This window comes from Symphalangus syndactylus, chromosome 21 (genome assembly GCF_028878055.3).
Source record: "Symphalangus syndactylus isolate Jambi chromosome 21, NHGRI_mSymSyn1-v2.1_pri, whole genome shotgun sequence".
Taxonomy (NCBI): Eukaryota; Metazoa; Chordata; class Mammalia; order Primates; family Hylobatidae; genus Symphalangus; species Symphalangus syndactylus.
The window spans coordinates 80435706-80450612 of NC_072443.2; the positions used below are offsets into that span (position 1 = coordinate 80435706).

The 14907-nt window shown below is 40.3% G+C and overlaps 1 protein-coding gene across 12 annotated transcripts in view; it reads right to left on the minus strand.

The window, feature by feature from the left end:
- The window catches only part of ATXN7 (ataxin 7), a 144288-nt gene that overhangs the window by 27821 nt on the left and 101560 nt on the right, over positions 1 to 14907 (minus strand). The window contains exon 1 of one of the 12 annotated variants that reach the window (XM_063630788.1): positions 11790 to 12262. The exons of 10 other annotated variants lie outside the window; for them this stretch is intronic. In XM_063630788.1, coding sequence (XP_063486858.1) covers positions 11790 to 11853 — 64 coding nt within the window. In that variant the 5' untranslated portion in view covers positions 11854 to 12262. Of the gene's footprint in view, positions 1 to 11789; positions 12263 to 14907 lie in introns of those variants that run through there. One more of the 12 variants, XM_055259975.2, reaches the window with a different exon arrangement.

Genomic DNA, 14907 nt, shown 5'->3' on the forward strand with positions numbered 1-14907 from the left:
TGTTACCATCGGAAACAAGTAAATTATTTGGTAACTTTATCTGCTTGAGTACCTTAGTGGCTGCCTTTAATTAATTAATTTAAAATTACACATTTTCTTAACTCTAGGTTTTAAAATGCACATGATCCAACATTGACTTATCACAATACAGGAGCTATAGGAGTATTTAAAACATCAGGCACATGATGATCAATGACCACAAGTAAGACTTCAATGGTTTATTTCCAAAGATCTTCTTATAGCAATCCTGAGCTTCTTGGTAAAACTGTGGTGACTTATTCCTGGAAGGGCATTACTGCAATGATGGCTTATGAAGTACTTAAGAGTGTGTTCCACACCAGGACAAAATTATTATCCTAGCTATCTACAGACAAAATTCAAATTTCTATTCTCCAATTCAACTATACAAAGGCTACAATCAAGTTAGGAAGGTTAAATTGATAGTGATTTATATTGTAAGTGCCTTTTGCTTTTTGTTCACCCCAAAATGAAAGCTGTGTATAAAGGAAGAAGAAACTAAAATAAATTCAGTTTAACAGTTATCCAAATTTGGCATCTGAAGATGTTTTTAATTTTAGTTTTTCTCTCTTTTATGATCCCAAAGACTCTGAACATACTTTTAGGCATCAGCACTTGTCAGCCAGGATTGCAAACATGTGTTTGCAGTTTTGTCACCTGCCTTAGACAATACAGCTTCTGTGGGCCACGTCTCCATTGTCTTTCTCTGTAAGGCATGGGACAGAGGTCTTCAATTAACTTCTGCATGACTGGTAAAGCTTTTCTTGTGAAAAGGAGTGATTTTGGAAGGCCCTAGACCAGTGGCTGTCAACCTTGGCTACCCACTGGAATAACATAAGGAGCTTTAAAAACACTAATGCATAGGTCCCTCCCTCAGAGACAGTTACTTTGTTTGGGGTGTGGACTAGGCATCCAGATTTTTGACAAGTTTCCCTGTCTGATTCTATTGTGCAGCCACGGTTGAGACACTACAGTAGACCAAGGCATCCAGATTTTTGACAAGTCTCCCTGTCTGATTCTACTGTGCAGCCACGGTTGAGACACTACAGTAGACCAGGCTAATGCCTCAAGAACCATTAACCACAGCTGAGTAAGTTATCATGCGCATGGCACTGAGAATACTGCCTGCTGCATGGCACTAAAGGGTTTGTCAAATGAAGCTCACCACTACTACTTGTGTTGAATTAGTGTTTTCCAAATTTTCATCAACTGCAAACTATTTTCAGCGTTCTTACCAAAGCTACATAAAACACTATTTTTTTAAACTCAACATTTTAATTTACATTATCAATTCTATCATCTCCTCCTCCTTATTCTAATACTAGCCAGTCTCTCATGGGGACATCATTGGTATTTTGGACAGGACAATTCTTCATACAGGATTTCGGGATGGTTAGCATTCCTAGTCTCCTACTGCTTCTTCACCAGTAGTGCCCGTCTGCCAAAGACAACCTGAAACCACCCCCCAATCCATTTCCAGATGGGCTCCAGGGTGAAGCAGGGCACCTCCACCCTCAGCTGAGATAGGTTTTTTCCAAAACAATAGTATCTATGAAACAGTAAATTCAATGACATTATATAAACTAAACATTAAAATATTCATCCATGTTTATCTACAAAAATTACCTTGTGTACCCCCTGAAACAGTGCACTAAAGGAATAGCATGTCTGCGATATGAAGAAGACAGAGAAAACCCTCAACTAGAACTTTGACTTTTAAGAAGTACACTCTAGGTATCAGAATTCTCAAGCAGTTGTCTCAGAGCAAATGTGCGATGTATTTTCTTTGAAGATCAAATGATTAGATAAAATTCTCAATCGAATTAAATACCCTCAGTTCTGCTATGAAGCCTGTTTTGAGAATGCAAATGCATTCCAAAGCCACCGATATACTAAGAAACAATTTGAACATACTGAAATTTTGCATTCGCTTTTTCATGATTTTTGTCTGTAAGAAATACCAGGAGAACACAGAAAACTATACCTGGCTGAAATGAGCCACGTGGGAAAACACAAAATGCACACCCCCTCAAACTTCCACCACCTACCTCAGTTCACCACCATGGGTGTTATTAACCACACCCAAACACAGTTGATGCTACAATTTTTCATCCAATTTCAGATAACCTCCTTCCATCACTTCACAGTCAAGCTGCAACCTTTCCCACGCCTTCCACAAGCAAATGCCAGGTCTTTTCAAGGTAACTAGCATGTTTATTCTAGTGTTTATGTATTTTTTGACCACTTAACATTTGTAAGACTGTGCTACCCTTTTCATTAGGTTCCTATGTTTTTCTGTGTGTGTCACTGATGAAGTCTTTGAGTGTTGTGCCATAACCCCGTTTTCCCAATAAGCCTCATGTGGTTTTTGCTGCGTAATTTTGCATTGTGCAGTAATTTTTTAGGAATGCATGTTGTGTTATAGCAGAACTGACTGTAACTTTAAGCTTGTCCTTTCAATTTTCTGTTCCCATCATTGTCCACCCTCCCCCTGTTTTCTTTGGTTAAGATCTTCTTTTCTTGCCTATTAACTCTTGATATGAGATTCCACTAGAAAAATCAAGGTTCAAAGCTTCTTAAAAGTCTGCCGATGTATCGATAATATTTCCAAAAAAGTCTATTTTCTACTTCAATAACAATAAAAACTATTTAAAAACTAAGAATGACAATCCATCATGTGAATTTTTCATTCACTAAAATTTGAAACAGATTGTGTGTGTGTAGTGTGTGTAAGTAACTGAGATTCTGGCTGAAAAGCGCCAGCTCAAATTCTTGTCATGCTACTGAATTAAGCTGTTCCTTAACATCATGGACTGGTAACTTACTCTGTGAAAAGGACAGCATCTGGCTTTCCCCACCACAAGAAGGCAAGAAGGAAAAACCAAATTTAATTGTAGTTGAGTTGGACTCCCCTTATCCTTTCACTGTGAGTTCTTATGTTTCATAAGATTTTAAACTGGGCATCTAGCTCTTAAAAAGTGTTTGTTCAGGCTGGGCGCGGTGGCTCACGCTTGTAATCCCAGCACTTTGGGAGGCTGAGGCGGGCGGATCACAAGGTCAGGAGATCGAGACCACGGTGAAACCCCGTCTCTACTAAAAATACAAAAAATTAGCTGGACGTGGTGGCAGGCGCCTGTAGTCCCAGCTACTCGGAGAGGCTGAGGCAGGAGAATGGCGTGAATCCGGGAGGCGGAGCTTGCAGTGAGCCGAGATTGCGCCACTGCACTCCAGCCTGGGTGACAGAGTGAGACTCCGTCTCAAAAAAAAAAAAAAAAAAAAAAAAGTGTTCCCAGATCAGAAGAGAAGTGGGCAAATTATAGGTGGGGTTAGGGACCCTATCTTAAGTGGACAAAGTGATGGCCAGATGCTGAGCACAACTGCAGTGTGGTCTGCTGAGGAGTCCAAGTTGAGTTTTCAAAGCACTCCTCTCTCCAGGATCTGGCACCAGCCCAGAGAAAGCATACTCTGTCCCTGAATGAGGAGGGCATGATGAATGGCTCCAGCAAGGGAGAGACAGGCCGACTGACAGACAAGTATAGACACAAGAAAAGAGCAGAGACAAAGAAAGACAAACATGCCTAAGTGTGTATGTGTGTGTTGTGCTGGGGAGAAGAGAGGAGACAGAGCTTCATGGGGCTCTTTCCCCTTGTGGCTTCCATATGTCACATGGCAAGGACAGGATATTAGTAGTGGTGTAGGAGGGTGGACAGCTCTCTATAGGTCTTCCAAAATAGAATGCAACCAAGAATACTAAGCTTATAATTCTGAATTCATGCTGAGATTTTTTTTAAATTATAAGTATTAACACCCAGGTACACAACAAAATGGAGTTCAAAGCAAATAATTAGATCTTTTTATATCATAAATATTGCTTTGAAAACAACTAAAAATAATTTATAATGAGCAAGTGTCAAAATTAGGGCACAAATCTAAAAAGCAATCAACACAAATTATAACTCCAAATGCTAACATTCATACTTGAAAATAATCTAGAAGGATATATGTCAAGCTTTTTAAAAAGTGGTTATTCCCGGGATTATAGCTCTATTTTTTAAACCAATTGTGTATTGTTTTTCTATAATGAATATCGTTTACTCGGTTATCAAATACATACTTCTAAAGAAGAAAAATTTGGTGTTCTGGTTTCAGTTTTACACATGCCAAAATAAAGCAAGGCATACTATCATTCCTGAGCATAGTATCAATTTGTCCCATTCTCAACGGGTATCATGCAAGTGGCTAACTACTAAGAAACCTCCACAGAACCTGAATTAAATATCTTCAGTTCTGCTATAAAGCTTGTTCTGAGAATGCAAATGCATTCCAAAGCCACCGATATACTAAGAAACAATTTGAACATACAGAAATTTTGCATTCACTTTTTCATGATTTTTGTCTGTAAGAAATACTAGGTGAACACAGAAAACTGTAACTGGCTGAAATGAGCCATGTGGGAAGATTCAAAATGCACACCCCTCAAACTTCTACCATCTACCTCAGTTCACCACCGTGTGTGTTATTAACCACACCCAAACACATATGATGCTACAATTTTTCATCGAATTTCAGATAACCTCCTTCCACCATCTCATGGTAACTCACAAGCTGCAACCCTTCTCATACTCTTTATTCAGGGCTCTTTTCTTATATCTTATTAAACCTTTTACTAATCTTTTTTTTTTTTTTTTTTTTTTTTTTTTGAGACGGAGTCTCGCTCTGTCGCCCAGGCTGGAGTGCAGTGGTGCAATCTCGGCTCACTGCAAGCTCCGCCTCCCGGGTTCACTCCATTCTCCTGCCTCAGCCTCTCCGAGTAGCTGGGACTACAGGCGCCCGCCACCACGCCCGGCTAATTTTCTGTATTTTTAGTAGAGACGGGGTTTCACCGTGGTCTCCATCTCCTGACCTCGTGATCCGCCCGCCTCGGCCTCCCAAAGTGCTGGGATTACAAGCGTGAGCCACAGCGCCCGGCCTACTAATCTTTTATAATCCAAACAACTGGCTGATGAGAAATCTCACCTTCAAGAACAACAACATCAACAACAGCTGCTATTGTGTATTGTGTACAAACCACATGCCAGGCACCATGCTACGGGATTTACATGGATTATCTCATTCAATCCTGACCATCTTTCTAACAAAGTAGATACTATCATTAACCTCATTTTCCAGATGAGGAAGCCAAGGCTTTAAAGGACTCAAGTCAGTCGTCAAACATCACATGGTTACTTAAGAGGCAAAGATGGCTGCAATCCCAGGCAGGCTGACTCCAGCACCTGGGTGAAAGCACAAGGCAACTTGCCTGCTCTGAAATGGCATTATTAGCAAGTCATAATACATGATGGAGGGGCAGGCATAAAGGTGAGGGCTGGGGCATAAATCAGTAAGAAGCCCATCTTCCCCAAGTGCTCGGCAAAATCAGGTTGTTAGTGTACAAGTCTGCATAGGCTGAACATTTGTCATCGATGACAGTTTTTTGGGATATTCAGGGTGGGATCGAGAATATGTTTAAGGGAAATTCAGATTGTTTTCGATTTCATCTTTCCATTTTGGAAGTTGCTAAGCTAAAAATCAGCTATGGGTGTGTCAGCCAGTGTAGCAATTCCCTGCTTGGAGGGTCTTAAAGCATCCAAGATGGTTTTGATAGAGGCAGACAAATGCCTAAAAAGACAGGGGAGGGTCTCCGACGAAACCCCACCTCCAAGTCGAAGACAGTTTAAAGCCTGAAAACCAAGCTACAAGTTAAATCCTAGGACTGGATTAAGAATTTGTCTTACCGTTTGGGATGCTTTCCTCTAATCGGTCCCCACCCTTCACCTATTTTTATATATACCTACCCTTTCCAAATTGGTTTTTCTACACTGTCATGCCCACCTTTGAGTTGTGCCTTCCCTTTAAACTTTTTTGCATACTCACAAACCAATCAGCAGGCACTCCCCATTCTGAGTCCATAAAGGGCCCCAGACCCAGCCACATGGGGAAAATATTCCCCTCTCCCTGAATCCTCTCTCTGCTTGAAAGCCATTTTCATTGCTCAATAAAATTCTTCTCCACTCTTCTCACTCTCCAATGTTCCACGTATCCTCATTCTTCTTGGGTGCAATACAAGAGCTCAGGAACCGCCAAACGCAGGTACAACCTTAACACAGGCACGCTGTGACACACCCAGCGTGGCCGAGGGAGGCCCAAGCAGGGCATATCGCTGGCCAGGCATCCCTGGCTTGCAGAGTGACCAAGAAGAAAAATCCTGCATCAGTTTGAAGAGTGAACTGTGACAGAAAGTGCCAACTGGGGCTGTCTTTATAGCTTGGCTAAAAAGAATCAACTTACACAGTTTCCAGATGAGCATGCTCTACAAAAGACCATTAGCAAACACCTGCTCAATAGGGTAAGGCTGGACCCACCAACCAATACTCAGTACAATATGCATGCTTCGAGTCACTCTCAGGTTGTTTATGGTCACCTTCCCAGCAGAGGCTCAGGGCTGTTGGGCACAGTCTTGATATGTATGGGTTGAGTTCAGCCTGAATAGAATCCAAATCAAATAAAAATACTTTTTAAAAGATTACCTGAAAAGGGCAAGAACTTTAGAGTCAGGGATATGTGGGTTCATATCCTTGCTCTGCCAGTTACTAGTTGGGTGACCCTGGGCAACCAGCTCACTCCATCCTCGGCAGCATCTTCAACTGCCAAGCCTACTTTGCAGGACTGCTGTGGATTAAACGATAAAGAGTTGCAAAGCCTGCAGCACAGAGCCTACTATGGACCAAGTACTGGGAACTCAACAGCACATAAGACAGAGGCCCCTGTTAGCTTGGCTGATGCCAGCTACAGGCTTATTTATTTAGACAGAAAAGTACTCACAGGTAACACCTCCTGACTTCTAAAGCAGGTGGAAATCATTTAAGAACAAACCAAACCCTCTTTACTGTAAGTTATCTTCTCCAGTGTGATAAGGATTTAGTATACATATTTTTACATGCCATTTCAGGAAGATATCAACCTCTTCTAAGATAGCTCAGGGGAGCAACTTTAAGAATTCATTTAAAAATCAGCAAATTCACACCAAACAAAAAGAACATTCACTCAAGCTAAAGTTATTTTACAAATAAAAGGTTGGCTCATTTTCCTCACAGAACTCAGAAGACACTCAGGAAGAACTGCAAGTAGAATAAAATGAAGATTAAGTCTCAAATTCAGCTTACAGATTCAAAGGTGGAAATTTTGGGCAGATTTTCTAAGTAAAACCCACAAGTTTTTCTTTAAATGAAACTCACTCACACTTTGAGATAGACTCAGTTAAGGTTAAACAGAGTGTGCACTCTGTCTGCATGGATGGGCCTTATGAGAAATACCAATGCATGCTTCAAGGAATGCATGACTTCATGCCTTCTGACAGCTCCATTCCACAAACATCCCATAATGACGCCCATTTAAAGCAAGGACTTTCAATAATGAAGGTTATACATGGCTATAAAATGTAAAACATAGGTAAACATGCACACAGTCTTTGGCCAGTCACAGTAAGTAACAATGCATGTATCAAAAGCTCAGTTTAAAAACTTTAGGTCATTCATTAAGCTGTCCCTTCACAAAATTATTTATTGTTTATTTTTATGTCCAGGTTGAAAAATGACTGCAGCTTGCCATTATACAGCTCCCAATTAATCCAAACTGTCATACTCCATTTCCAGGCCACCAAACACAACTCGTGAGGTGTCAACTGGCATCATGTGTCTTTCACAAGGATTATAACTCCTTAAGAAAACACCCAAGAGCAGGACCTGAGGCAGACTAGAAATAAAGACTGCGTTAAAAAAAAAAAAAACACACACACACACAAAAACTCAGCACTTTTTTCTTACACGTCTACTTTGCTCCAGACTAGTGTTTTCCCTAAACTTTTGTTATTCACAACAAATCAAATTTTGGATCCTTTTCCAAATCTGCACAATATCTAGACCACTATTTACTTAATATATTTTTTAAAATTCAGTGGCTGACTAGGTACTAATTTAGCATTATCCTAAGCAATAATATCTCTGAAAGAATGACTTTGTATTTGATGTAGGAGTTTTATATATATATATATATTTTTTTTTTTTTCCCTCATGAATATTAAAAAATACTTGGCATACCATTGAAAATCACACTATGGACTACACATGAACATCAAGCATTTAATATTTCCTCACTACTTTCATTGTTGTCAACTTTTCCCTCTACATTTTCTTATTCTTCTTAAAAGCACTCACATGTAGCCTGACAAGCAAACATGGTCCTACTCCACCCACTCTTTGTAGTCACAGGTCCTTTTTAATCCTAAATCTGCTTTATCTTTGATCCAATTTCCTTATGTTCCCCAGGCACTTGATGAAACTATTCCAGAGAGAGCTGAGTGTAGTCTAATTGCTTAAAAAAGGAAGCAACTCGGTGGGACTGTCCCTGGAACATTCAAATCTCAAGTTGGGGAATTCAGAACTGACCTCTGACATGCAGTGCCTCAAAGGACAATTACCCAAAATTGGGGCTGTGAGGCAACTCCAGAGCATGCTTAGGTGGGTTACAAATGGCACTGGAAAACACTGAGAAAGAAAAAGTCCTTGCCACAAAGCACTCGGCATCATTTCCACTAGAGAGATTTAACTGAAAAGGATGATTTCAACACTGGCTGCCCTAACAAATTAGTCTCCAACTGCTACCTCTGCCAAATGCATCTCTCCTCCTCCTAATGCAGAGGTGCTTTTAAATTAAAACATAAGGGGAAAGTGCAGAAAAGAGAGTCATTTACAGCACTTGGGCCACTTGAAACAACTTTTCACCAAAGGTCCTAATCAAATTATCAAGCTCTTGAAGTCAGTGCTTTATGACAGAAATAAAGGCTCCACTAAAGTATTCGGGCCTCTTGGCATTTCCACGTCTCTGGGCAGAGCGCGCACTGCAGCATACCCATTCACACTGGCTGCATGAAAGAGAACAGATCACAAAGGGCAGATTACAAGGGAGAACGACTCCACTCCAGTGGGGGAAGGGACAGGCGTGAATGGATTGTAAATAATGTTGCTAAGAAAGGAGCAGAAATATGGCAACCTCAAATAATCCTCTTGCCAGGAATTCTTCCCAAGAGGACTGTTCTTTCTGAACTCTGCTTTCAAGTATGTGAGAAATATGAAAAACTTATTGAATATCTGGGGGATACTCCTTCCCTGCCTAACTTGTTGCTTTTTGCAAACATTTGTAAAAGGGCTTTAAAAAAATCCAAATATTTTATTGAAAAAGATGGAATGATAGGGAAAAAGAGGAGGTACAGAATGTTATAACAGTTGATCACCTTGGCTATGAGTATAACACCCCTTTTTTTGTCTTTCATAAAACAGCTTAAGTAAAACCGAGTGGTCTGAGTCATCAGTTCAGTTCCTGAGGGACGCCCTTTTTATGCTCCTGCAACCCTGTTCAAGGTGCAGACTTTTGACCCGAGGATTATCATCCTCTCTAACACATGCATACACACAACACTTAGGGAAAGTACCTTTTGGGAAAAGGATGCTGTTGCTTTTGAGCATTAACACAACCATCCAACTGTTTATGCCACCTCTGTGATCTTGCTGTCACTGTTTCTGACTACAGATACCACACAATGAATGACATGCTGGCTGACACTTCTACTTTGCTAACAGCCATAAGGACTTCTCTCTGCTATCCTCAGAGAGCACGGTGTTACCCAAATGATGCTGACAGAGTACAGCAATAAATCACCCTGGCCGATTTATTTGACCTCACTATCTGGGTGATGCACATCATTTTGTAAAATTTCACTCCCCTTTCTTCCTCTTACACCATCATTCACTTGAACTGTTTCTATACCTCAGGTATACATGTGAGAAGAAAAGAGAGAGCCAAAACCAAAATCCACCAGTCTCTGGCTACTTTTGATTTAATCCTCTATCTGTTAGGGAAAAGAACACCTTAGAATTTTAGCAATTTACCTTTATAAGGATAGCCTTCCAATTTGTTTTACTACCTGTAGTTCAAGCATCAAACACACTCAGTCTTTACACAAGTATCTCTATAGTCTCAATTTGGTCTAGGTCACCATTTTCCTAAATGAAACATATGGGCTATTACCAAAATGCTAAAAGACAATTAAAAAAACAAAACTATGCCGTTAACCACTCCAATCCAATTTTTACAAAAACACAAACAGAGAATAAAAGGAACCTGGTAAAACTCAAATTAGAGGAGCTGCCTGGTTTTTGTTTTGTTGTTTCTGTTTTGTCTTTTAAAATAGAAATTTCTGTGTAGGAATCCCAACAGGGAGCATCATCTTCCCAGTCCAACAAACAAGAGCAACTCTGCAAGGTTCAACGAAATGACAAAACTATCTGCTGAAAAGTGCTACACTGAGCCAGTCACAATCCTTATTGCTATTTTCCACGAGTTTTATATCCTTTTCATATCAGCTTATTCTGGGTGGGGGAGGGCAGAATACCTGAAGACCAGAAGATGGAAATAAGAAAAACCTCACATTTTGAACACACCCTTACAGCTTCCTTCATTATACATTCTTTTAATAACGAATGAGTGATTAATTACCCAGGAATGCCAATGTTTTCAATGAGTCTGCAACACACATTTATTTTTTAGAGAGAAACAGTATCTGCTCCACCTGCACGCCAGGGCTGTCAACTAATAAAACATCAGAAGTGACATGCAAAAACGAAAGCAGAAACAACGAACCTAAAACTGTCTGACAAGAGTTTTCAGAAAAATCAATTATAGAGAATCAACAGCAATTTGATTAAAGGTTTAAGATCTTTTCATATTTAAAGTCTACAACTTGGGAGCTAAATTTCAACCTCAATTAAAACCATCCGGTCAAGCTCATTATTACACAAGGCATGAAATCTGAACCTCCTGAAAACTAAAGAACTCAATTGACACCTCACTTCCTGCATGAAGACATAAGGTCTGAGACAGGTAAGGTAATATTGAGAACAGCCTCCACATCCACCCAAGAAGAATCAGCTTAGCTCTGCTGGCTACCTTAATAACACAACTGAAAAAAATCATCTTTTCTGGCAGTCAGTCCATAATTAAATTTTTATACACTCAATTTAAGTTACTGAATGACTTCCTAGGGTTACTGTTTGTATTTTGAAGTTGTTCTTCCTCTTGACGCAGTGTTCTGTTTGAAACTTTGCTGTGGAATTGAAGTATCTGACAAAACAGCTTTCAAACACATTCTACAGGAAACACTGCAAACTGCCTGTCATGAAACCTCACTTACCACAAGTAAGATAAAAAACAAACAGTTAAAGCGTGTTACAACGTTCCTCCATTTTTAGAGAGCGACGTAACCAATACTCTCTCTGTTTTGAGATATGGGAACTGTTTGGTGCAAACCTCAGCATTTTGTTGGAGTTAATAACAAACTCGACTCCTGTCTGCATCTGAACTTTGGCCAGATCACTCAAATGACATTTCAGAATGGCTTCTGTGGACAGCTTGCAGCAGCTAATCCCTGTGGCTGCGATTACCCACGCTGATCCCCTACTTCTGCAGGCTCCCTCCCTCCACTACTTGAGCAGCGGAACCCTCCTGGCCTGCTGGCAGGGCAAGACAAACGCCAGGAGGAAAGAGGCCTGCATAAACTCTTCTCAAATCTGCTTGGTTCTATGTAAGGTTAGCAAAGACCTACCCCACCGTCCACAGGCTCATCCAGAGCTGGGCCCTGAGCCAAGCCCAGCCTCTGAAAACTGCCTCAGAAAACTTACCCAGTGGAGCTTTCAGCTCCTGCGCAGAAGAGCTGCTTTGGAGAGGCGTCTTGCTACCTTCCATTCACAGAATTTGGTTGTGCTTCATTGCACACTTGCTACTGCAGGCTTGCATCATGATTTGGGTCTGCCCACCAACTCCAAATATGCTCCATGTTTGGGCTTATGTAACATTTGCTACTACTGTAAAAAGCACTTGAATTACAAAGGTCCTGGCAGATCAACAGAAAACAGGGGGTGGAGTCTAATTTCATCTAATATGGTCATACAAGGCGTCCTGGCCGGTGTAAACTAATCTTTCTATTTGAAAGGCAACTTGTCAAAACTGGGGAAGATGGAATTTGTAAGCTTAACCTGCTAAAATGCAAATTACTTATACTTCGTGAATTTTTTTCTGAATACCTTTAAACTGACAAAGCTACTACCAGGTATATTACAAAACTTACATGATTTATTTAAAAACCTACATTTTAAATCTCAGTAGACCTAAAGGTCTTAAAGTTAAACATTTCCATAAAATACCTGCAGCATTTTTCCAGGTTTTATTTCCCCTATACTATCTATAGTTGCTAAGCTTTTCAAAAAAAGTTTATTATTCCTAAGCATACTTTTCCTTCCTAAATCTAGTAACAAAAAATCTGAACCCACTTTCTGTGCATATTTGTAAAATATGTATAATTTCATATCCACGTTTGTCCAGTTTGTTGTTTAATCACTGGAGGACTGACTAAAGCTTTCATACTTTTAAATCCAAGAATTTCTCTCACTGAGTGCCCCCTTGAAAATAGTGTCTTCCTGGCCTGTTTCCCTATCATCCCTATCATGCTCCCTCTCTCTGGCCGATCAACAAATCTACTGTCAAATGACACAGAATGGGGTGTAATGGCTCACACCTGTAATCCCAACTACCTGGGAGGGTGAGGCAAGAGTCCAGGACTTTGAGGCGGCAGTAAGCTATGACTGTGCCACCGCACTCCAGCCCAGGTGACAGAGCTCTAATAAAAACAAAACAACAACAACAAAAAATCCCCACAAGTGACATGGAAAAAACTGCCAAGTGATCTGAGTTTTATGATAATAATGACTTAGACACCTGATAGTTCAAAATGAACTCTTTTAAATGTCAAAAGAAGCAGCAAAAGATTCTTCTACAGAATCCTATCACCCCACACAGAATATTTGGCAAAAGTCATGAATTACATATGTGGAAATGATTTAGCCTCAAAGGGGTGGGGAAGAGTTCTGAGACAGGCATGAAAACGGCTTCTATTAGACAAAATTCTAAATTGACTCTAAAACAGAAGAACAGTAGCTGCACTGCCCTATTTTCACAAGGATTCAGATCCCAACCCATGTCAACAATACTAAGACCCAGGGGGTTTTCTGAAACCCACTTTTTCTCCCCCCCGATTCCTTACAGTAACGTTTATACAATCTAAAACTATGGTAGCCCTTAGAAGACACTAGAAGAACGCAAGGGAAGAGCCATCAGCAAGCCTTAGAAGCATAAGATGAGGAGACATCTCCCAAATCTTTTCAAAAGCTCATAAGCGAAAATAAGAATTTTAAGTTAATTCACTGAAGCTTCTCTTAAGCTAGAAAAAAAAAAAAATTCCATGGCTGTACAACCTGATTGCCACAGGTCTTAGTATTGTTCATCCTACTTCACCTGCCCTCCCTGCAGGGGTAGCCAAGGAATCTCCTTAATGCCATCAATAGCAGAAAAGAACAGGGTAGGAGGATCTTTCTCGAGCTAAACCTCACTTCCCTATCACTGTACTTGTACGACAGAACACCAGAGTCCTTGCTGGCCTTCCTAGCACAAATGCTTGCCTTTCTAATATTCCCTTTCGTACACAGTGATTGTACCAGTGGTGAAAAATATTATTATGAGAGTCAGCCAATCCAAGACAGTTCTAAGAATCAAGTCGTTCTGCAACCCTGTAGAAAACCAGGGTGAATTTTAGCAAATGTTCTTAAATGCTACAAACAAACGTCTATATTTAAGTTCACAAATAAACAAGAGAAAAACCAATTTTAACTTATTTTTAAGACCTACATCAGAAAAGGGATGAATGAATGGTCGTGTAAGCCAGGAAAATATAATTTTGTACACCAATAATACAGACAAATACACAGAAACTGAGAACAAAGCTCAGATTAAAATTTTAAACACTCACATGTGCCCCTCTTAATGCCCTGAATAAAATGTTTAAGCAAATGCTGCTTTGTTCTGCTTGTAAAGCATTATCACAATTTTCGTCAAACCATTTCTCGATATTCTACCCAAATAGTTTATTTGATATTAAATATCCCAATGACGGCTCAGATGTAAGTGTCTAGGTCTGGGGACATGGTCATATTTCTTTTTCCCTAAGAAAAAAATTAAGACTACAGACTAAAAAAAATACTACAGACTAAAATAACATCTTCATAGAATAACATCCGTGCCTCACTGACCGAAAATTATATGTATCAGCTGTGGTTTGGATGGTGCACACATGTCAATTTTACTCTAGTGCACAAAGGGAGTTCTGAACTGTGCATTAGCCTATTCGTAGCAAACAAGCAAACTTGCAGGAGGCTAGGAGGAGCACTCAAGGTTTGGGTTCAGGGGGCAGCTAGCCTGCAGTCTGAGCACTTCTAGTTGCGCAGCCATGGGCAAGAGACTCAGGAGAGCTAAGGACTGATACTGCCTCCTCCCACAAGCCTGGGGTGAGGAGTAAATTTGGGATAACGCAGGTAATGCAATGCCCAGCACTTGTTAAACGTTCAGCAAATGTTAGCTATTATGATTACAACCAAGGAGAAACTGGATGGATGATAGAAAAGAAGAGTTAAACAGAAACAGAAAAACTGAGGTTTCTATCATAGAAATTAGTCAAGTCCCCTACAAATCTTGGGATTTCCTCAACTGAATCCTTGAGAAGGCAGCAGAGGTGTCACTCAGTGCTCTGGAGGTCAACAAACAAGCTGCTGGCAGTTATGAAATACTGTGTTCCTGTCCCTGGTGAAAGCCAGTTCTCCATTTTACAGGAATACAAGTCTCCACTAACTCCACTTCACTGTCTCAGCAGGCCGGGCGAGTTGTAATTGGCCTTAATTGGCACTTACAGGA